Below are 24,372 nucleotides of genomic sequence, written 5' to 3'. Positions count from 1 at the left end.
AAACAAAATTTGCTAAGAGTGGCGTAACGTCATCATTTGGGTTGCCAGATTGGTTCAGGTGTGTTGAAGGGGGCAATCATTAAAGTGCAGCCAACTTTCTTTTGCACAGCATTCAGAGCGCACGTTGGTACGGATGTGCTATGAAATGGGTTGCCAGATTTGGCTCTTTTTTATTTTTTTTTCGCCACTTCGGGGCCCTGGTGGTGGCGGGGGCCCTACGCGGCTGCGTATTTCGCGTATAGGGAGGGCCGGCCATGGTAGGGAGAACACATCAATATAAGGGTGGGGTCATCTAAGATAGCACAAGGGTTATTTGAAATGTTTCAAATGGTTTCTACTTGTAAAAAGTTTAGCAAAGAACAAAAACTTGAAATATTTTTACATTTTTATTACGTTTGAATCCTAAATGTGAACATCAGATACATAACATCAGAAAATACAGCATTATCGAACACATGAGAACAGATTAAAAAGACAGTGATGATTGTCCCGTCGTGGTTTTAGGTGTTGAAGGAAGCAGAACATGGGCCGTGTGCTACCGGTACCGCATGCTGGAGGACGCTCTTCATCACCACGGTCCACACGCTCTCTGCATAAGTTTCAGCAGAAGCTCAGATGTTGGATTCTTTTGTTTTGTGACAAAACCTTTAAGTGTTTAAAGGACAAATGTTTTTACATTTCAAATGTAGGATTTTCAAAGTAAGAGCGCTCCTCATGTTTCCAGCTGTCCAGGGGTACAGTGCTCATGAAGGGGTGGGGGTCACCTCAGCGTCTCTGTTTGAAGGTTAGGGATGGAGTGCAGTAGTGGCAGGTAGCTTATAAATAGTTTTCAGATTCTCTTTTTGCTCCTCAGACTCCTTTGAGCAGGACCACGGTTGGGCCCGCCTCCATCTTCTGGGAGCAGCCGTCCACGTTTCTGGTGCAGTTGGCTCGCGGGCGGCGCAGGTTCAGAAAGCTGAAGCGGGTCTCCAAGCTGAAGCTTCGCTTAGTGCTGGAGGTTAGGACGTTGTTATTAGTGGGCGGAGCGTTGTCCAGGGCGCCTTCTGCTCCCTCCGCTCTGTCGCCTGCAGGAGGAAAGACGACATTCGAATCTCAAACTGTTTTTTAGGAATCATTACATCAAAAGCAAAACCATTTGGTTTCTTTTTTTTTTTTTTTTTTAGTGGCTAGGATGATAAACTCTATAATAATGAAACTGGATTTGCAGTAAAAACATTTTCTTTTCAACTTTATAAGTATATAAACGGATTTGACCTTTAAACGTAAAATTATGACTGAATATTACACACTGCCTTAAAAGGAAAAAAAGCACAATTATGAGAAAAGTTGTACATTTAAGAAAAAAGCTTTACAATTATGAGAATAAAGTCAAATTTGACGAGAATAAAGTCGTACAATAAAGAGAAAGTTGTACACTTATGAGAAACAAAGTCTAAAATTATGAGAATAAAGTTACAAAATTTTGAGAAAAAAACTTATGAGACCAAAGTCATACAATAATGAAAATAGAAGTTTCAATACTTTACAAGAATAAAGTTTTACATTAATGCTTCAAACTGTTTTAAAGTAAAATGACAACTTTATGTTTGAGAAAGAATGATGTTTTCTCTGTAAATGATAAAAACCATAATTTTACTGTTTTATTAACATGAAATTTTGCTCTTTTTTTTCCTAATAATTGTCTGACTTTATTCTCAAAATGGTGATTTTTTTTTGAACAGTGGACCTAATACTCCATCATACAGTAGTTAGGAGAAGAAATGATTTTTCAAAGTTTGAACCAAAAATGATAGAATGAGTATTCTGTAAACGCTACAGATTTATGAGTTATGAAGCTTATGACTGAACTTCTCACTCGTCCCTCCCTACATCATAGCAGCCAAAACACAAAGGTGATCCCAGCATTGAGGTATTCAGCAGGTCCAGACATGCAGCAGTGATTCGTGTGGACCTTCCCAGCAAAAGCTCTTCTACACTTCCACTGGATTTTCTTATTTTGATCAGCTAACTGGGCTAAGAGTAAAAAATTAAATGTCTGGATTTCTGCTAAACACGTGGGTTTTAGAACATTTGGCTGGTTTTAGAACAGAAAATACACCGTAAGAGCACGTTTGTCCTTTTTAACAAAACCACATTTTCTCATTTGCTCCAAATGTCAGAGGCAACAACTTTGCCTTTGTCTGATGCTTTTCTTCTGTGAACGCTGCATCTGCACCGTTTCTAGTCCGATTTCTGATCAAGTGGGTAAACCTGGAAAACCGTGTCACGACCCACCTCTTTCCAGGTCACACTCGGGCGATGACGCCCCGCTGCACGCGCTGCGAGGTCCCAGCACGGGCGAGATCAGGCCGAAGTCCGACAGAGTCACGGTGCTGGGCAGGTCCAGGCTGCAGGGTCGAGACGTGGGAGCTGGGGAGGACGAGGAGGAAGAAGAGGATGGTGTGGGCGATGGGGAGTCCGATGAAGACATGCCAAAGGAAGAGTAGGAGCTGACGAAAGGGCAGGGGGACAGGAGCTCCTGAGGGCTGCTGGGAGATGAACCCAGGCTGCCGGTGGAGCGAGTCTCGCAGTCTTCCTCCGATACGATGCTGCCGCCCCCACACGGGTCATCGTCAAAACACTCAGACACCACTGTAGAGGACGAAGGAAGAAGAACGGAAGTGGGAAACAAAAAACAAGAAGAGGAGTTAGGGACTGAAAAGAAATGGAGAACAGGGCAGAGAAACGGGTCATGAGGGCGTACCAAACGAAGCTGTGAGGTCCTGACAGTGTCACCTCACCAAAGAAAGCTCCCGCTTTCACAGATCGGAGCATGTGAGCGCACGGAGAGTGTCTGCGGGTTATTTTCAGCCTCACGTTTTCCCTTCACTTACAAATCGGCACATGCTTAAAATGGGCCGATGTTACCATGGTTACAACACCCTGGATTTTCCCAAACTAGTGGGATGCACAAGTGTCTTCATATGAACTATAATCTGTTCTTCTTTTTTTTTTTTTTAATAAAACCAGAAAGATCAATGGATTCAGTTGTGATGCCATTCAGCCTCATTTGGAGAAGTTTAACCCTTGTGTTATCCTATGGGGTCAAAATGACCCGATCCTTACATTGACGTGTTCTCCCTACCATGACAAAGGTGGATAAAGGTGGAGAGGATTTCATGTAATCCATGGACACCAGTGAAGATCCCAAATCATTGAAGAAAAAAGGTTCAGAGCACTGTCTAGTGGGTCTAGATCAGTGTTTTTCAACCTTTTTTGAGCCACAGCACACTTTAACCTTGACAAAAATCCCGCGGCACACCAGCATTCAAAAATTTAAAAAAAAGGAGAAACTCATAGTCTGTATTGATCTACAGCCCCTCCACAATCTCACATGCATTTTTGTGATAATTGTGGCAGAAAAAGCTGGAAGCTGCAGCTGTTTTTTCTAAAAGATGTAATAAAAGTTAAGTTAAAAGATTTAAAACTGTTTGATGTGTGTTCGTTGTTGTTTCAAGACGTGAAGAGAAGAGACTCATTGAGCGCCGAGATGCTCACGCTGTCACTTTAACCCTATTCATCATGGGAGATGTAGTTCAATAATCCGCTGAACGCAGAAAGACTCTCTGAGCTTCATGGTGCCTAGCTACACCACTGAAGATGAGCTTTAGCTGGTACTTTTGTTAGAACTGAGCGACTTCATCAACAGAATTCAGAAGAAGGAAGTGAAGACTTTAACCACTCCTGATTGGTCAGACTGATGACATGTGATTAAGATTCCAAGAATGATAGGCGGAAACAGTTAAAGGGACGGAACTTTTCAGAAAACGGCTTTAGTTGCAGCTAAATCGCGGTACCGTCATTCTTATCAAAATGTCTTTAATAGAATTAAATAAACACAAAGTATTTTATGATCTTTCATAATCCGAACTTCTCAGTGTTTTATCAGGGCCTGTTTGGATGAACACAGAGCTGTTATCCTGGAGATGGGAACTGTTTTTAGATCAGTTAATGAGGGCAATTTCCCACGGCACACCTGACCATCTCCCCTCGGCACACTGGTTGAAAAACACTGGGCTAGATGACCAAACTCCCAATGTTAAAGTGCCTAGGATGGCACAAGGGATAAGGAAGACTTTTCTGCACACTGTAGGAATTTTGTCTTCATCTGGACTGTTTTTCTTTGCCTCCTCATCAGACTCACTGACTCGGATTTCTCCGTCCTGTAAATGGGTTTAGAGGAGTTTTAACTTTAATCAAATATTTTCTGTTTCTAGCTGTGAACGTCCTGAGGATGACTCTAGAGCCGAAGCTACCCGTCACCATCGTCACCGGCCTTTACTCACTAGAGATTCCATCCGACTCCATCTTAAAGCTGGACATGTCGTCTCCGGAGACGCTGTCGCGCTCCGCACCGACGCCCGACCCCCGGGGGCCCATCGCACAACTGCTGCGGCGGCGCTCGTGGATCTCGTCAGAAATGGTCTCCAGGTTTTTGAGGGCCGCTTTGTACTCGCCTTTGGCCTGAGACAGTTTGGCCTGCCGCTCGTCGACAATCTTCTTCAGGTTCTGAGGGACAGAAGAGGAAACAAAGGTTTACCTTAAAGCAGGCTTTTCTTGCAAAGTCAAGTCTGTATGCAGTGATCTGACATTTAAGTATTGAAGTGGACTTGAAAATATGAAAGAGTATTCAAATAAACAATGTAACCCTTGTGCTATCCTAGGCACTTAAACATTGGGAGTTGGGTCATCTAGACCCACTAGACAGTGCGCTGAACCTTTTTTCTTCAGTGATTTGTGATCTTCACTGATGTCCATGGATTACATGAAATCTTTCCACCTTTATCCACCTTTGTCATGGTAGGGAGAACACGTCAATGTAAGGTTGGGGTCATCTAAGATAGCACATGGGTTAAAAAGTCAAGACTGTGAAGTCGTTTTTACTCACCTCCAGCTGCAGGTAATACTTTGCTTTCATCTCAAAGTACGGCCTGTGGAGGAGGAAGAAGATGAGAAGTCAGGTGAGAGGAAGAGAACAGATCAGAGGGGGGAGAATACACAGCAACCCAGAAAATCAGAGCGGCACCCACATCATCACCATGGCAACCCCACAGAAGACTGGGAGCTGAAGAGCTTTGTAGGACAGACGAGAGAGCGATGGCTAAAGAACGCTTTGGATCAGAATCAACAGGATCTGCTTTTGATTTGAACCGACAGTAAAGGATTAGCAGGAAAACAGCAGAAGAGGAGGCTGAGCTGGATGCTGGAGCGCGACCACAGAGGAGGACGTGTTTGCGTGTTATCCAACAGCTGCAAAGTGCTGATGTTGGCACGTAAACACAACTACAATGAGCTTCTGTGAAAAGCCACGTGAAACAAATGTTCCACTCCTTTCTATGGTCACTTCTGACCCACATAAAACTAAAGAGGAGGAAAAGTGAAACGTAGAGCAGAACTGAAGCAACTTATTACTCCGACGTAGAGACATATGTTATTATTAACCCTATTTTTAGTCATTTATTAGCTCGGATTTTTAGCTGCACCTCCATGAATGCCATGAGATTTATAGATTTTAGATTTTGAGTTTATAATAATTACATTTCTTCACCAATGAACAAACTTTGGCAATAATAATAATAATAAGTAGTATTTTGTAATATGTGTTTTTAAAGAATTTTGATAATAAAAAATAAAAAAAACTTGTTGAAATCAAAGACAAGGTGGTCTAGAAAAGGACAAACTGGTTGAACAGAAAGGAGGTCAGATGATCCAACAGCCCCTTTTCTCCACCTGCATCAGGTGTTTTCAGCACGTTTGGGTTTGTGGGACTGCAGGCTTCTGCCTTAGAGGATCTAGTGCAAAGAATAAGGGGACATTCTGCATGTGGGTTGTGTGTTTTCTCTCTCATGTGACTTGCTGCAGGTGTGTTTTCACCGCATTGGTTCACACTTCCTCCTAAACACCTGGCTGTTCGTGCTAAACCTCCAGCTTTGTGACAAGAGTTTCAGCGGAAAGGGGAAGCTGCATCACGGCTAATTCCAGGCTGTGCTTCCTTCACAGCCTGGCAGAGACTGATTGATGAAATTATGTGAAATAAAATAAGCAAACGCGTCTGAATACAGAAAAATAAAAGTCATATGACTATTTTTAGGTAAGTGTTCCTGTTTCATAATACTCGTTTTTCTTGTGTGTTTATGGAATCTGAGATCAAAACTCTTACTTGGACTTGCTGATGGTTCGTTTCAGCTTCTTCTCCAGCTGCTTCATGCAGCTGGTAGCTGCCGTGTATTTGGACGCCGTCTCCTTGTGTAGAAGCTCACTTCTGGTCTTGGTGTGTTCTGCCTCCATTACCTGTAACAGCCAATCAGAACTCGCCATTAGAAGAGCTTTCAGAGACGAGGGAGAACCAGCAGAGGATTTTATTAAGCATTTTCTCATCATTTGCAAAAGAATTAATACAAAAAGTGAACTTTAAACTCAACAAAAATAATGCATTTATTATTATAAAGCTGACACAAAAAAACAGCTTTTTTCTTCATCTTTGTTTGTGCCTTTGACAGTAAATATGATGAATACATTTTATGACGTTTCAAATGAAATGAACTGATTTTGTTTTAAGATGGATCAACATAACAGTTCTAGAAGAGGCAAATTTTAAGTTTCATAGTTCACATTGTTGCTGTCTTAGGAAAAAAAAGGAGATAAACGGCGGAATGAGTTTAAACAAATTAAAAAAAAACTATGAATGGTCAAAGCAGGCAGCCCGAGCTCACCCTCTGTGTGGCGTGGTTCAGCATCTCCTGCCAAGCAGAGTCAAACTGTCGGTTGTCATCCTCCAGGAGCCTCTGCTCAGCCAGAGAGATGGTTTCCTTCGCTGCACGGAGAACCTCTGTGGCTTTCTGGTAGCCCTGGCTGGCCTTTTGGGCCTCCAGCTGAGCCTGAACACACAGATAGAGAGTTATTAATAAGGTTCAAAGAGATTATTCATTACAGCTTGTTGTTCCAGTTTCCTGAACTCTTTGGTAAATATCAGTGTGAACAGAAAAACTAAAATTTGAATTGAATTTGAATTTTAGATGTTGAATAAATGTTACTTTGAGTTCAGTCAGGAGTGTAATTGGGAACTTTATTTTGAAGGATCTTTTGGGGATTGTCTTTGAGTTTTATCAAAAACAGACGGAAAATGTAATGTCACATTTACGTTTTTTGGGATCAGATATTTTTTCTCCTTTAACCCTTTTGCCATCCTAGGCACCTTAACGTTGGGAGTTGGGTCATCTAGACCCACTAGACAGTGCTCTGAACCTTTTTTCTTCAATGATTTGTGATCTTCACTGGTGTCCATGGATTACATGAAATCTTTCCACCTTTATCCACCTTTGTCATGGTAGGGAGAACACGTCAATGCAAGCGTGGGGTCATCTAAGATAGCACAAGGGTTAAGAAAAATAACAAAACATTGCTCCATTACATAAACAAAAACATCTGATTCCATTTGATTTTTGTTGCTTGGTTCACACCAGTTCTCACATGAACACTGACTAGTTTTATCCTCTTTTAACCTTTGATAAATTGATTTCACATCTCTGAGGGGAAAAAAAAATCTGCTCCAATACATAAACAAAAACATCTGATTCCAAGTTACTAAAAATCTCTGCAGAAGTAAACACCAACAGCACAGCTCTCCAGCTGCAGGAGACGCTCCTGATCTCATTCCTGTGATCTCTGGGATGCACGTCAGGCGCAGCAGCAAGCAGCAGATAAAGCTGCTGTCATGCTGGCGGCGGGAGCGCCGACCCTCTGGAACATCACAGCGCTCGTCTGCCGCTGTGGTCTCTGAGGCTAGACGTGTGAAATCTGCTCACAAGCAGACATGACAGCAACCCCAAATCACTGAAGAGTTGTTAAGGGAACTAACTAATTGTTGGAGTCATTTGTGTTGGTTTTGTTTAAATGTGAACAAAGGTAAAGAAGGCACCAAGCTTTTACTTCAAGTCCTTAAATAGTTGGTAGAACCTGTAGTAGCAGTTAGGTAAAAGCTTTTATTTGTATACCTTAAGCATATATATTATTCAAACGTTAGAAGAATTTAAACTCTTCTATTCTGTGTTTTTAATTCACAGGAACAAAAGTAACAATGTGGAATGAATCTCTGCATTCTAAGTATTCCATTGTTTCAACAGATGAATGCTTTTTGTTTGCTGTTTTCTTCCCTGATCCCAATTTCCTTTAGTTATTCCCATGCAGCAGAGCAACATCCACTATATTCTAATATTTCCAGTGACATTTTTTCTTCCTGAACCTGAAAGGCCCAGCAGAATCATTTCAAAGTATATCTTAGTTTTTAGTCATAAATTTCAGGACATTCTGAAACTTTAAAGATCCACTCCAAAGTGGTGTTTTTGCTTCTTGTAGCATTTTTCTCATAATGGAGGACACGTATGAAAGAATTTTAGATTAAAACTGCGTCTCTGAGCATTTCTTCGTTAAAGTCACGTTGGATCAGTAGCAGATAGAAACCGGATGTTTGAAAAAGCTCGGACTTGTGACACAGCTGCTGCCGTGGACACTTCTCGATCCTCCACTTGCAGACAAATAGATGAATTAAGGTCTTCATTTTCCTCGTCTGAGCTGCCGTCTGCCTCTAAGCTGTGCGGCTGGATACTTCCATTATTGCTACGCTAATGTTAGCTTGGGCTTATGAGGCAGATGTTAAAGCAAGAGAGAGCATAAAAAAGGCATGCTGGGAAATTAGCTAGACAAACTACCATGCCAGCAGTCCCACCCACAACCCAAAAGATTGATTTGAGCTAAAATGGCATAATCCTAATTAAAAGACCGATGGGAATGCTTTTACAATAGAAAAAAATATGGTTGGAGTGGGACTTTAAACATGTAAGAACCACAAAAAAACCTCAGGTTTAGAACAAAGTAAACTCATATTTAACACAAAATATGCTGTTTTACCTAAAACAAGACAACTTTTTTAAATAAACAAAATAACAGAGAAAAGAAAAGTAGATTGGCTAAGCTCTTCTAGGGTTATAGATATAGAAAGAAAAGCTGCAGACGGGAAAACTTTGGTTCACTTGACAGGTTTAGAGAAAAGTTGCAGCTGTCACTAAATACAGAGATGTGTGACTGGCCCTGTGCCTGCTGGTCATTTAGGGCTATGTAGGGTTAGAAAAAAGGCTTGAAAACAATCTTGGTTTTACGTAAACTAGAGCAAACTCAGGCCAAACTGCAAACCATAAAAATAAAGCTTATTTTCACCAGTTCAAACTGGATAAATTAGCTTATAATGAATATCATGTTTTTTGCAAAAAGAAAAAAAAGTCAGTAATCAAGTTTTGCGGTGTTTAAAGATCTCAAATGTGAATCGCTTAGAAATTAAATTATTCCAATCTCCGAATTTTTTTCTTATTGGTCTTGATTCCTCCCTCCGTGTTTGTGATGATGAGGCCCAGAAGAGTTGAAAATTTCCAAGAACCTGTCAGTCACTGACGCTGGAAGCCACAAGCCGTCTTCATCAGATTTCTCCTCCGTCTGCAAGCTCTCTGACATCACCACATGCTCCCTGTAATGTCATTAGCTCTGCGCATCCAAATGCCAGTGCAGCAGGATCCAAACAACCCCCGCTTGTTACAGTCATGTGGATCTTTGACTCGTTCACAGGCGTTTTGAAAACCGCGTTCACACAGAGAGAATCCAATCGGTTCCTGTTACCCAACACAGCAGTCGCTGCCATGAACAGTGGGAGGTTTTCAGTTGGACTCTTCATTTGGACGGGATGTAAAGGAAGTTCACTGCTAGACCTTAATCATGAAGGTTAATTGTTGCAGATTGTTCCAGAATGTGTGGAGTTCCTCCGTTTGTCTCTCACATTTGCTCTTTTAACAGACCCGCTCCGATGGAAATCGTCTTTGTGTGTTTGTAACATGTTCTTGTAGTATTTTTATGATGAGGATATTACGACAATTAAGCTTAAATTGCATTTTTATGTCTTTATTCAAATTTTTGTGATTGTGGAGCAGAAGAAAAAATAAGCTGTCAGCAACAAAGAGGGGAAGGGGGGCGGGGTTGCTCCAACATACCAGTGGTCCCGCCCACAGCTCAGAGGCAAATTTCTAATGAACTCTTGAAATAAAAAAACAACAGTTTTTTTTTATTTTTTCAATGGATCAAAATCTGATGTGAGTGGGACTTTAAACGCAGTCAAAACAGACTGAATTGGATTAAACCGATTTGGATCTGACTGGATTAACAGCCCCCTGACGGGACTTGTTCCTCTTACTTTTCCGTTTAGTGCTTTGACATGAATGCGATTCAGAAGAAACTAAATCGGATGACGTCCCTATTTTGGTGAAAAACGTGATCCCGTCTCCGTTAACACTTGAGGCCGTCAGGTTCACCGGCTTTTATGACCACAGATGTAGGACGGAGCTGCTTCAGTGGCAACAGTAAAGAGCCAGATAGACTCTCGTAGCCCAAAGACATTCAATCTTTCCACACATTTTCCTTGGTTGGTGGGTTTGACTAGAACTGTGTCATATTTTTCACATTCTTCTTAAATCAAAAAGGATTCTTGTTCTTTTTCTTCTGCCCTACTTTTCTCCAGAGTTTCACGTGTTCGCTGGTGGAAAGAATCTGTCTACTCTGATGAGTTCAAAGACGACGCTCACAAAGTGATGCGGAGAATAAAACCACAAAGAATAAAACAGTTCGATATATGGGTTTTAGTTTAGTTGACTTTCCATAGAAATATGGAGGTCAAATGCCCTACTATGGTTCAGGAGGTGCACTTAAATCAGTTATTGTGAGGACACACACACACAAAAATCCACTTTAAATGTTTTTGTCAGAATGAACCCTTACATGACCTTTACATGTTGTTGATTTGAATTCTGACACTGTTTATGTAACATTTATAAAACATGTCCGGACAATGAAAACGACAGAGAAAGAAACCTTTGTAGACGTGGCAGGAGTCACCTCACACGTCTGACATCCTCCTTTAGTTCCGGCGTGGCCTCAGGGCTCACAGACAGCAAAACAAGGTCTGCCCGTCAACAGAGGCTCTCGACGCCACAGTTTTGACCTGTTATAGGCAAAAGAAATGCTATACCGGTCTGAGGCAAACACCACTTTGTCTTCACTTTCTTCAGATCACTTCTTTCTAGCATCCCCGGCCATGACTCGGCTTCTTCCACTCCCCTGTCCTCCTCCATCCATCTCCACAGTTCTCACATCTCTGCATTCATCCACATCTCCCTCTACCGTTTCTTCCAACCCGTCACTCTCAATATTCATCTTAGTCTTTCTGCCTTTTGCAACATTTCTGATTTTCTATTCCTCCTCTTCCAGTTAAGGCTTCGCCGTCTCCTCTAAATCCTCTCTGCACGCCAGCTTCATAGTCTCTCCACACTTCTCAACATTAGTTATTCATATTTAGATCATTGCACCGTACTGTGAAGGTCAGAGAGTCAAGAGTCTACAGAAAGAAGATAACGACCAAGTAATGCAGAACTGAAAGGGGATTCTACGACTGAGACTCACAAAGAAGCAGAAGCAGAAGCAGCAATATCCGGATCTACAACGAGTACAGGTTCCCGTCACGGATTTGTTTAGCAGACTTTTGAAGAACAGAAAAAACAAGAACACAATGCAAAAAAGAAAGGAACTACGGTGCATTTTTTCATTTATAATGTACATTTCACTGTAGAGAGAAACTTCCTCGATTCCCCTCGAGAACAAAAGAAATGAAGACTTAAACAAAAACAAAAAAGACGATTGACCAATTTTTTTCTTCCACTCAGTGGTATTTGATGCAAAACTTAATAAAGGTAGAAAGGAAAGTTCTACTATAGTTTATTTTACATCACTAGTTATGTGAAAGGGCTTTTCATAATAAAAACTAGTTTATGAATAAAAATGTAAGAATAGAATAGAAACTGAATGAAATGATTAAAAAAATCAAATTATTCCTCTGAATTGAAATCCAACCGTTTCAGTGTTCGCTGATGAAACTCCGCCCAGCAGTCAACCAAGCTTCAGTCAGGAAGAAAATGGGTCAAATGAGAGCATATTTTTGCTTTTAGTCACTTTTCCTTGCTGTGCTGGAGTGGAATGCACAGCCTTATCCTAGAACGCTGACGCTGACGTTTACGTATCTGATTTTATAGCAGTCACACTGAGGCTAAAACACACTTTAACCCATTTTATCACCACATTTACACACTGCTGCTCCAGCTGTCCACTCTCAAAGTCTCACCTGTATCAAAGGAATACTCAACCCTTACAAAGTTAATCTATCCGGAAAGGCAGGATGGGTTTTCGTTAAGATCATTCTGTTCCCTGAAAGGGGAATCTCTCCAAAAAGGATTTTATTGATTGAACTTCTACTGGGTTGAGTGCACAAATGTAGAATCTTGTCTAAAGCATTCTGACTATATATGCAATATATCAGATGATTCCACCAGATATATAGTCTCATTGCACAGAAAACCCAGACATCAAGGCATCATCATCATCCTGATGTCTCAATTTGTTGACATTTTTCTTATCGCTAGTCTTTAGACATCATGTTGGCTTCTGCCTCTTTTGCCCCGCCTCCTACAAACACTTTGGCACACCTTCAGATTTTGCTGCTTTAGAAAAAGGTATCCGCGCTGGGCTGTGTCGGCTTCAGGCCAGCAATAACCACGGCTTTGTCACACAACTCCGTGTGATGCAGCTTCAATGCTGCCGGCGCGTCTTTTAACTTGCTGCTCTCTCTATTTTCCTTGTCTTTCCTCTCCGCCATCTTTGTTTGAATGTGCATTCCTCTTCGTCCGCCCGCGACAGCCAATCTTGCAACGAGGGCACCCTATCTACCCTCCGAAGAATCGTCTTACCAAAGGATGGTTAATATCATGTTTTACAGGATCTTTAAACGTACATAAAAGGTCGATACTTGATAAAGACGCATCGAGAATCAATTACAGGACTAAATATCGCGATATATCACCAAATCGATATTTTGGCACACCCCTACTTCAAATCTTCATCGTAATACAAAACCGATACCGTCACTGCAGCTCTACTCTCTGCGGTTCCCAAAGAAACGGTCACATCTGTTATCCAGCAGAAGGAAATCCTGTCGACTTTGTTAGAAAGAGTCCCCTTTCAAGCTTTGACATGCACGCAGCGCCTCAAAAAAACAATGAAAATGCCACTTCACATGAGGCCAGAGGATCCTTACAGCCTCTTGTTCAAGTGCGAGTAAAGGGACGGTCATGTGTTTATGTTTAATAAAGAAAAATGATTCACACTAAATCTTAACCCACTGTAAGTGAATTCAAATGAGGTTTCCTGAGGCAGTGTAGATCTCGTCTTTTCAATCTCAGATCGAAAAACGGATGGTTCCTCAGGTCTCTAATGCTCTCACCGTTGCGGCTCTCTTTGAACCACCTGGGCGACCTTTATCGTTGAGATCAAAATGAAAAAGTGGAGCTTAAAGCTCTCTGATGATTTTCTGTCTGGAGACATTTCTCTCTGCCAGAAAGGTCACGAGTTTCACTCATGAAACATTGATGGCCTCCGCCAGAACAGTCCTGAGGCGGACACTTTGTGTCACCAAGTGTTGGACTTGACAGCTTCTGATGACAGTCACCTCAAACACTAGGAAGCCGACAAAAATGATTTTATTCTGACAAAAGCAGATGGATAAAATAAGCCGTGGAAGCCAAAACATTGATTAAAGCAGCAGTAACTAAAAAAGGTCCTTGGGAAAAACATTTAATCTCATCTTGGCCTCATCTGTCAGAAAACGAAAATAAATGTAACATCAAGGGTAACGCCTGACATGCAGCAGACCGGAGACGCTCATTGACATCCCTGAAACACGCTCAGCACGATCGGCACAGTCATGTCATACCAAATCCCAGGAGCAATCTGTGGATGAATGGATGTGGGCTTGCTATGAAGCAGCAGGAGCAGAACGCTCTGCATCTGAACACCAACGAGGATCAACTGTGAGGCAATCTGTAGCAACGGGACTCAGTCCAGTCAACAACTGAACGGAGATGATGAAAAATCATTAAGGTTTTCACAGAAATCAAAGTCCAGGCGGCAAATGGGTTCGATTTTGGTGGTTAAACATTAAAACAGCTGATAAAACTTTTGAAAATCTTCTATTTAGTTGCCTAAATAACTATTTTCCTCTAAATACAAAGAAGTAGGAAAGGAATGTGAAAAACTGGCATCTTCAGCATCAGAGGATAAATATTAAACTGCACAAAAAAAACACAAACAACAAGAATGTTTATTAGATATTTATCAATATTTTAAAACTCAGGATTGTGTTTTAGGATAAAAACTCATTTATGAATCATTAATCTAAGAGTTTTACTGAAAGATGTACAAACACTTAAATCTAAATCAGACAGAGGCCTTTGTGTCCATCCAGCAGTAAATCCAGAGTCACTCCACTTACTTCCCCTCCAAAAGAACAGCTAATCAAACAAGAAGCACAGTACAGGTTATGTACCAAGTGAAGCTCTGATGTTAGAAACGTCCTCTTTCTCAGGAAATGTTAGCTAAAAGCATGTTTGCATCATCATCTCGAACATGCAACAAACACTTTCCAAACTCTGTGGAGAATAATGGTGCAACAGTAGAGCATGTCCGGCCCAAACGATTGCATTCATACAGCCGTTCTCTACCAACCACCATCTTATCCCTTTCAGGGATCAACAAGGCTCTAAAAATGTAAAGTTTTGGCTTCGTTAATTGAGGGAAATTTGCTTCAAAGATTCGTGTTTGCTTCAGTCTTCAGCCATGAAAGAGCATTCAAAAGTGCTGCTGACTCTTTTATGTTTGCTTCAAGACAAAGATAAAAGCATCCATAAAGCAGCCTCATAATATTCCATCAGATTTAAAAAAAAAAAAGTTTATGAAGGCCAGAAGATAAAAAGCTTAATAGACTATTTTCAAACCTCTAACCCGGTGATACACAGCCGCATGCTAGCATAAACTTGGCAGTTTTGATGCCTGGATCTTACTAAAATCACCAAAAGGGAATCAGTAAAGACAGAAAAGTTAAAATAAAATATGTCCAACACAAGAGGCCCTCAGCTCTCATCTGTTTGCCTAGCTGTTGGACAGGACAAGTTAAATAAAAAGGAAGAAAAAAAAAAAAAAAAAAAAGAAAAAACAGACAGAAAAGGGAAGAGGAAAACTCAAAAACTACTAAATTAAAACATCCAAGAAACTTCTGAAGTGTTAAGAAGACATAAAAGGTTTGTTTTCATCAAATGTTCAATGTTTTATTTCTTTTAAAAGCAGAGAAATGCGGTGAGCTAATCCTTCATAAATGGTGTTCTCAGGTGGTTCACTACCTGTTAGTAACCCATTGTTATGCCGATATTGGCATAAATAGAATGTAATGGTTATAAATGCTAATATCAGAAAGGAAGACAATGTTGGGTAAAGTCGTCCCTCCAGCTTCAGAGGAAATTTGTGCCTCCGCGTCCACTTTTGAACCAAACAAAGCATACGCTGCAAAATATCAACATGGCAGGAAATTTTTCCCCAAAAGACAAAGTTTGAGAATAGCAAAGCTGACTTTTATTGCACTTTCTCCCAGAAAAATAAACAAGGGCTTCAAAATACAAGTGGAAAAATTTCAACTGGATAAAACAAAATAGAAAAGTCTTCAAGTGAGTTTTAGAAGCCTAAGATGAGTCAACAGAAGCAGACCGCTCCAGAGTTTGGGAATGCAATTTTTGTAAAACTGTTAAACTTCTATGAAGAGCAGACTCAAAAGTATAAAGTTGCTTCTCTTTTATGCACCACAGAAAGAAAAGCTTTTGGAACATTGTATAGGTAAGAAAAGCAGGTAATCCTAAACTAGCAGTTTATGAAGAACGAGATAGTTGTTTTTGTCAAATCAGCCAGATCGCCCTATTTCTTTAAGAGACTTAAGATGTGAAGAGAATAAAAACTTGTTTTTCTGTCATCTCAATGTATGTTCCTGGAAAACATCTCATCAGTGCTCATCTTTGTATTCTTGCCTCATCTACATTCGCTTTAGGTAACCAAACAACAGCAGGTTACATTTAGATGGCAGAGTTTAAAGTGTAAGGTGCAGAAAAATACAAAGTCAAAAGCTAGTTATGTTTGAGCTGAAAGGCATCAGGCCCTTCAAACAGCATAAGTGCTTCTATGTGTCATTCATTTAGGTCAGAACTTCCTGCAAATGTCCACATTTACATAGGAACGTCTCTTTAGGAATAAATAAGGTAAATGTCAAAGTGTTCAAAAGACCTACAAGCTATAATAATCCTGGTACTTCCCTGCTGCTGATCATGACAGAAGGTTTTCAGTGAACTTTGTTTATAAAGGTTACAAAAGTACAAACATGATGTAAAGAGAGAAGTCCAACTGCAGAGTCACAGAAACTCTTTCACCATAACAACTTTCACAATAACACTTTTTGACAGGAACCATTTTCTTTATAGAAGAATCCAAAAAACAACAAAAAACTCGAATAAAGCCAAGCTTTTATGATTTATGGTATGAAGCCCAGAATCAGAAGCGCAGGTCTCTGATGGATTTTTTTATAGGACAGGTGGCTTCTTCCCCTAATCTGCATAAACCACAAACAGCGGGTGAGCCTAAAAAAGGAAGTGAAAACGAGATCTCAAATTATTTTGTAGTTTCAGTCCTCTCACCCTGTAACTGAGGAGAATTTAGAGCACATCTCTTCGGTTTAAACAGGCCACATTTGAGAAGGAGAGAGAACTGGGGCGAGTCCAATCAGTAACAACATTTTTACACTATTCAAATTTAGAACAATGAAACAGTCCATTTACTTGTTTATTAGAGACCCAAGTGTTTTTTAGGGTCATGGTCTGTTTAGCTCCTAAACCATGTCAGTTGCTGCTAAAATTGACTGGAACTTTAGCTCACAAGAACCATATTTTTGCACGAACCATATTTTTGCACGCCCGGCCCTGTTGAGCCTAACTGCAGAGACCACACCTCAGAGTGGGTGGACAAAAGCCAGGTGTAGCTTATTAATTCCCTTTACTGTGTGGCGATCATTATTTTTGCTGTAACACACTGTGAGCTCATCCTCATCTAAATCTAGGATATCTTGTGTCTCAGGGTTTAAACCAGAAGGACGACTGAGGATGAAGAATCTTCATCAGTTGTTTCAGTTTCCGTGTCTGCAAGCTGAGACTTGTTGGGCTTCAGAGCAGCAGAAACATTTTTTTTTGTTTACCCCTACATCCCTTCCTTCATGCCTTCCTTCAGTAACCAACCTGTCTGGCCAGTCTGCGGGCCTCCCAGTACGGTTTGGACTCCTCCACGGCTTTGCCGATCTTCTTCACCAGTTCATCCAGCTTCACTGTGGCCTCAACCAGAACAGAGCGGAACTTCTGCCGTGCATCCTGGGAGACGGAACCAAGCAGATCATTACAATCAGGGATATCAGCAAGTACAATTAACATATTTAACTTCCTGATCTCCAATTTTGACGAGGGAAGCTGAACTGAAATTACAAGATGATTTATTCTACCAATTGCCAAGAATGGATCAAACTACATTCATGCGCTGAAAGACGCCCAAAATTGTGTTTTTTCCCATTTCTAACATCTTCTTGTAGCCTTTTTCTTATGATGGAGGAAAAAAAGAAAATTAGGCTCAAAAATGCATTTCTGAGCATTTCTTTATTGAAATTGTTGTAAATTAGGAGCAGAGAGAAAAAAATGCTTTGAAAAGAAATCGAAAGATGACCAAAACAAATCCATACCATTCAGAAGACAAACAATAAAAGCCACTAATTTACAAAAAAAAAAAGTACCAAATAAACAATCTACATCTATTAGTGTTCATTTAAGTGAGGAAAGTGGTCACAGCAAGGACCAGATGGAGCTGACACAGATTTCATGAGAACAAGTCCGTCCCAATAAACACGGGAAAACCCCAAAGCCAACTCAATCAAGACCAGCATTTAATCTCTAATCTCTCTGGATGGATGGATGGGTGGATGGATGGGTGGATGGATGGATGGATGGATGGGTGGATGGATGGATGGATGGATGGGTGGATGGATGGGTGGATGGATGGGTGGATGGGTGGATGGATGGATGGGTGGATCCAGCTTTTAAACCATCAAACTTAAATGGATCCATGTGAGTACAGACACCCTCTACATGCATAAAAAGATCAAAGCCTCTTGAAAAGTTGCAGTTTGTCTAGAATGCATCTCAGCATCCTTGACAAACAAACAGGACTTTTAGCATAATATATACATATTTTTCAAATGTATTTCTTGACTTTTTTGCCAAATAGTTTGCTTAGAAACAAAAGGTCACCTCATCTCTTTTATGTTTTTATATGCATTATATATTTTAACCTGTGAAGACCCTTGTAACTTCTGTCTGTGAAAGGCATATAGGAATAAAATGTACTTACGTACTTACCAATGCATTTCTTTTTCTTTTTTTTTAGTTTTTCCTTACCGTGAAGGAGGGTCTTAGGGCAGGGATGCCCACTTTAGTTTAGTCTGTTAAGTTAGTTAAGTTTCGTATTTTCCTATTGAATTCTATGTATTCATGATCCTTTTGATTTTATGTTTACTTTACAATTACTTGTACGAATGAGACGACTATTGTTGTGAATTTGGGCTATATAAATAAAATTGAATTGGACTGAATTGAACCAATGAAAAGACCATAAAGATTCCCATCTTCATTTACCAACATGCCTCTCTATCACATCTCTCTCTGTGTGCATTTCCCTTGAACAGATCTTCATGTCAGAACAGGCTAAACTCCTGTCATCATCTGCAGGCTGAAGTCAAACTTGCTGATTTGGCTTCTATTTGTTTAAACAAAGTGAAATTGACTGAGTATTCTTGACGCCTCAGCAAACAAATCCATTATTTACACAGTCTGCTATCATCTGATTAGTTTCACTAGATTGTTTTTGTGTCGAGGAGATCGTAAACAAGAAAATCCTGGCAGACATCATAAGTCTTGTTGCTTTAGTCGAAGAGTTTCAAAAAGAGCCTCAACGACTTGGTGAGATATTCTAGATTCTCCCAAATCTCAGATCAGAGAAGACTTTTCCAACATCACCAGAAAGAATCATTAGAGGTTATTTTCAAAAGAGCAAAGCCCCAAAAACAAGTTCATAGTGTTCCAATGAGGGCTGCACGATGTGAGGAAAACTCGCGATTACGATGACGATATAACCTATAAAAGCTTTTAGACTAAAAGTGTGGACATGTCAAACTGCACCAGGAAATTAAACACGTTAAAGCTCTGTATGATCAATAAAAAATAAAAAAAAAGAATTGAAGATTATTTTGTTACAGCGAGACAGACTGTATTTTTAGACAGTAAGTGGTTTCAGAAATGTAATGTAAAAAGTCATTTTTGCAGCAAATGTACATAACTTCTGCCTTGCAAAAACGTGACGTTCATTCTTTAAAATTTATTCCACATAATGTTTTACCAAAGTAATATTTTATAATGAAATGAGCTGGAGCATAATTATAATAGGAAAGAAATCAAAGAAAGCATTTTTAGTGTGGTTCCGTTTGACAGCAGATCCACAGGGAAATGGTCACTACGTGACATTAAAGCGCTTAAATGGCAAGAATTGTGACCTTTTTTAAAGTTCTGCGCACCCTGAAAACAAAATTACAACAGGGTTGGTCAGTTGTAATGGTAAACGTCAAGAGTCAGCATTTGAAATTCCTAGTATTTTTTATTTTACTTGTGACCAACTAGGAAAAAGGGGAGAAACTAACACCCAACAATAGAATCCAAAACCTCGGACACATTTGAATTGAATTATTCTCAAACTTTGATTTATTTTCAGTAACGCATGGCTTCATGTCAAAACCTTAAAGTTTTTTTTTTGTTTTTTTATAAAAGGTTTTTTATTTTAAACCCTGCTTCAGTCACAACACCACCTCTGACCACTTCATGAAGAAAAAATAAAATAAAGCAAGATAACCGGCCTCACTGGGGATAAGAGAAACGCTCACAGTCATTAAAATCTCACAAAGTTTACCGTCTTTCAGGTTTCTAAATTATTAAGTCAGAACAAAACCAAAAAACTGGTCAGGCCGCCGACAGATGACACTAAAATATGGGTAAAAGAAGAGGATTTTCATGGGGAAATGTAGACGTCATGTGATTTCTGGAGTTGCATGTTTGTTTTTCAGTTGGGACAGGACAGAACTTGCTCCCTGACGGTTGCAGTTTTGCTTTCCATTGTAGTCACTAAATAAAATAGACGTCCACCTGCACTTTTTTCTGTATGGGGGGGGAAGACAAAAAAAAGACACATTTGGAAAATCTAAACGCAAACGGACAAACTTTAGAAAACTGAGAATGTCTGAAAGCACAAAAACGGCTTTTTTTTAACAAAGCTACACCGTTTTTGCTGAAGAGAAATGTCTCAACATAAGAACATCAGGGACCGTCAATCATTAGCAAACAGTAAAAAGATGGGCTGTCCAGAATTTTCCAGGGACTTTACATCAAAGAAAAACAGGAAATCGTGGTGTAAAGCAAACAGAAGGTGTTGGCAGGACTGAATGTAAAATGCTGGATTGTTTTAGAAAAGGTAACCTATGAGAAAATGTTTTCTATAAAACATCATTCGCATTCTGTTTTTTTTTAAAGCCGTTCAGTTCCTAAACACCTTCATCAAAAAGCGTGCATAAGTCATTTTTGCATATGTTGCAGTTCCTAAGAAAACCACCGGATTCCGTCTTTTATATGGAGCAAATTTGAATCGACTCCCAAGTCAAGACGTCCAAGTTCACACCAAAAACATACATGACGGGATGCACCGAAAGCTCAACAACAAGGCCTGATGGCCTTTTTTTTTTTTAAACCCGTGGATGCACTAAACTGAACACGTTGGTTACTACACTTTGACCTCCTCAACTGGCCTTTTTCAGCACATTGTTTGTTGGGTTGGGTGGAGTACCCATCTGTCCGTATAACTTCAGCTTTCCATTCGCCATCAGAAACCGACAGAGATGTGAAAAATGACGGGTTAGAGTTGATATTCTTATGGGGGAACATAAAGCGTTTTTGTCTAAAGAAGCGCAATAACTGCTGTGGCTTACGAGGTGCATCTGCTCGCATTAAGAGGTTAAAGCACCATTCAGCACAAAGTTAAGAGAGTCGCAAACATCCCTTTAGTTCAAGAAAAACATAAAGAAGCATCTAAAAGGAGGTGAAGACGTGTATTGAACACTTTCCCCCAATGTCGGTGCAGACACAGAAAACAGAATTTCTAAGGAAACCTCTTCAGACGGTGAGCTCTGACCTGCAACCGGACTTTGGACTTGCTTTATAACAGGACCGAATGTCACTGACCTACATAAATAGAAGTCATCAGCCTTTTCTGCTTTTAGTGAGAATCAAAGATCAGTTGAAAGCCGTGTTAAAAACAAGGTCTTGTGCTCGGATTTGACTTGGTTTAACTTTAAGACCGTGTTATGTAAAAGACGCTTCGACAGAACCTGAACTTTGCTCCATCAGAGTAAATACAGCCAACAACAAAAGGCCACTTTTTATATAGAAATACAGTACATTTGTAGTCCTTTCATAGTTATTTTTTCTCAATTTGCTAAGGATTCTATGTGAATTATCAGATTTTGAAAACTTAAAAAGATATTGTGTCACATATGTCAATTTCATATTAAACAATAGCCAAAAAAATAATAATAACAAAACAAAAGATAAATAAAAGGACCTGAGCGTCCAAGCACAAACCTGCGTACAAGCATCAATAACAGAACCAAACAGAACCGATGATGTTGAAATGCACTGACCTCCAGCTCTGTTTCACATCTGTTGATGTCATCACTGGATTGGTTAAGTTTCTCCAGCTCTCCCTGAAGGAGAAAGATGGATAAAGAAATAAAGATAAAGCAAATGGGGGGGGGGGGGGGGAAGCATGTCGACTTCTAAATACCATAAACAAGAGTCCAAATGTACAAGAGGATAAGGATTTATCCTAAATCACCGGTTTTGTTTGACTACCAATGACAAAAAGATTGATAGGCTATAAACTATATAGATACACAGATTTACTGCGACATAATCCCTGCTGCAGCATTTTGAAGTTCACAAGACAGGAGCAAACATGGAAACCATTTAAAGTCTTTATTGTTTTGCCCATAGTTTCTGCTGCTCTACAGAAACTATGATCTAGCTTCGTTTTTCTTTTTTTTGGCTCAAAAAACGGCATCATCACCATAAAAGACCACTGGAAACGCTTTAAAAATAAATCAAAAAAGGAAAAATCCAAGCAAATTCCAATATTTTCTGAAAATGAACCGACAGTTCTGCATGAGGAAGCAAGAGGGGAAAAAAATGAGATGAAATGTCTATTTTGTTTGCATATTCCTAAAAAGGTGAAGGTCTATGAATAGTCTTTTTGTAGCTCAGAAAATAGACAGTTTGGCTTCTAATGAGGGTGTTAGGAGCACCCAAGCCCTTCAGTGGATGAGTCCAATCCCATCATCCTTTACCATTTTACATTTTTTAAAACTGCTGCAGTAACTATCTTAGTCAGCGATTCATCCTTTGATGATTTGTCCCTATCTCTGCCTTAAATGTGATGACATGAGGATCATCTAAAGACACTATAGTACAAAACATCCTCAGATACGAGATATTAAATTTGGTGACATTGGGATTTTTTTCCTGGTAGTTTTATTTTTTATTTTTTTGCATTACCAGTTTGTGAACTTGTGTAGCTCATTGAAATGTTCTTTTAGGCACAGACAAAGACGTTTTAGAAACGTTGCGTTCAATTGCACTCGGTTTTTTTCAAAGATGTATTTGAAAATCACACAGATATTAATCTAATTTTGTTTTGAAATTTTAAATGACCATTTTAGCTACTTTGTGATTTACATTATTAGGTGTATTGTATTATGGGGAGACGTTTCATAAGCACAACCTGCTGCAGAAAAAACATGAAAGTAAATTGCAAGCAAAAACATAAATATAATATTTAGCACAAATCTTGTCAAACTATGAAAGAAAATAAACACAATCTGGTGGCAGTAACAAGATAGGACGTTCCTGTTAGCCCAAATCAGTGGATTTTACCATTTGAATACTAACGGGGGGGGGGGGGAAGGGGACAGTAAAAATTAAAATAAATACGATTATTTTTAATGCCCACCTGGATTCTGGGATCCACCTCCTCTTCTTCATAATCGGCTTCTTCGTCCGACCTGCTCTCCTTCTCTGAGCGATCCATGTTGGGAGTGAAGAGATGCCAGGCTAACAAAAGACGGACGTTACAGCCAGAAGAAGCAGCCAGCACGGCACGGCACGGCACGGCTCGCTCTCATCTGGGTTCGCCGCGGTCCTCCACCTCTCACATGTGTCTCAGACGAACGCCACTAGTTAAACTAAACAACTGCTCTTTTCCAACATCGTTGCTTGTTTCTGCTCGGCTGGTCCAGCTGCACTCCTCCTCCTCCTCCTCCTCGCCCTGGTGTCCTCCGAGCAGCCCGTGGGAATGAGCAGCGCGGAGCTCCGCCACGGAGACACGGAGCGGGAACGCCCCCCTCGGTATGAGGGGTGATCCGTGACGCACAGCTGTGGAGTCTCCGCCACGTTAAGTAGCGCCGACAACTTTATGTGTCAATTACAAATAAAATCACAATTGATTCAATACGATGTATTTTTTTTTAAATATAAACCCAAATGTTGTTTGAGCAGCCACAGTGATAGCAAAGGATCACAGGTTTGGTTACTGCTCTGCCTGCCAAAGTGCCTTTGGGCATGACACTTCCCTATGGCTAAGCTAGTGCCACCATTGGTGAGTGAGTGTAATATAGAGCAGTGTTTTTCAACCAGTGTGCCGCGGCACACTAGTGTGCCGTGGGAGATTGCCCTCATTAATCATTCACTGATCTAAAAACATTTCCCATCTCCAGGATATCAGCTCTTTGTTCATCTAAACAGGCCCTGATAAAACACTGAGTAGTTAGGAATATAAAAGATCTTAAAATGACTTTTTCTTTGTGTTTATTTAATTCTATTAAAGAAATTTTGATAAGAATGACGCTACCGCGATTTCCCTGCAGCTATGACAGTTTGCGGAAAAGTCCCGTCCCTTTAACTGTCTCCACCAATCATTCTTGAAGGCTTAATCATATGTCATCAGTCTGACCAATCAGAAGTGCTTAAAGTCTTCACTTCCTTGTTCTTAATTCTGCTGATAAAGTCGCTCAGTTCTAACAAAAATGCCAGCTAAAGCTCTTCTTTAGCGGTGTAGCTTTCCACAGAGTCCGGTGTCAGACCGTGAAACAAGTGGACAATACAATGAAGCTCAGAGACGCGAGTCTTTCTG

At 40.2% G+C, this 24,372-nt stretch overlaps 1 protein-coding gene across 1 annotated transcript; it reads right to left on the bottom strand.

Annotated features, from left to right (window-relative positions):
• Window positions 1–373: 373 nt before the first annotated feature.
• On the bottom strand, window positions 374–23,569 carry sh3bp5 (SH3 domain binding protein 5). The gene is made up of 9 exons (XM_023964253.1): window positions 23,194–23,569; window positions 21,830–21,892; window positions 17,286–17,414; window positions 6,753–6,917; window positions 6,200–6,330; window positions 4,928–4,970; window positions 4,326–4,548; window positions 2,275–2,631; window positions 374–1,064 (listed from the first exon to the last, which is right to left on the bottom strand). The coding sequence occupies exons 1-9, from the start codon at window positions 23,269–23,271 to the stop codon at window positions 850–852; spliced, it is 1,404 nt and encodes a 467-aa protein (XP_023820021.1). The 5' UTR covers window positions 23,272–23,569; the 3' UTR covers window positions 374–849.
• Between the last annotated feature and the right edge of the window lie 803 nt (window positions 23,570–24,372).

The sequence above is a fragment of the Oryzias latipes genome, chromosome 16 (genome assembly GCF_002234675.1).
Source record: "Oryzias latipes chromosome 16, ASM223467v1".
In the NCBI taxonomy this organism is placed as follows: Eukaryota; Metazoa; Chordata; class Actinopteri; order Beloniformes; family Adrianichthyidae; genus Oryzias; species Oryzias latipes.
The sequence above is the reverse complement of the archived record's forward strand: the minus strand, read 5'-3'. Positions and strand labels throughout refer to the sequence as shown.

Coding starts and splice junctions, on each gene's coding strand:
- sh3bp5 (XM_023964253.1), bottom strand. CDS start 23,271: ATGGATCGCTCAGAGAAGGAGAGCAGGTCGGACGAAGAAGCCGATTAT. Junction 4,971..6,199: donor CGAACCATCAGCAAGTCCAA/GTAAGAGTTTTG, acceptor CCTCCTCCACAG/GCCGTACTTTGAGATGAAAG. Junction 2,632..4,325: donor GGAGTCGGATGGAATCTCTA/GTGAGTAAAGGC, acceptor CGTCCTCTACAG/TGGTGTCTGAGTGTTTTGAC.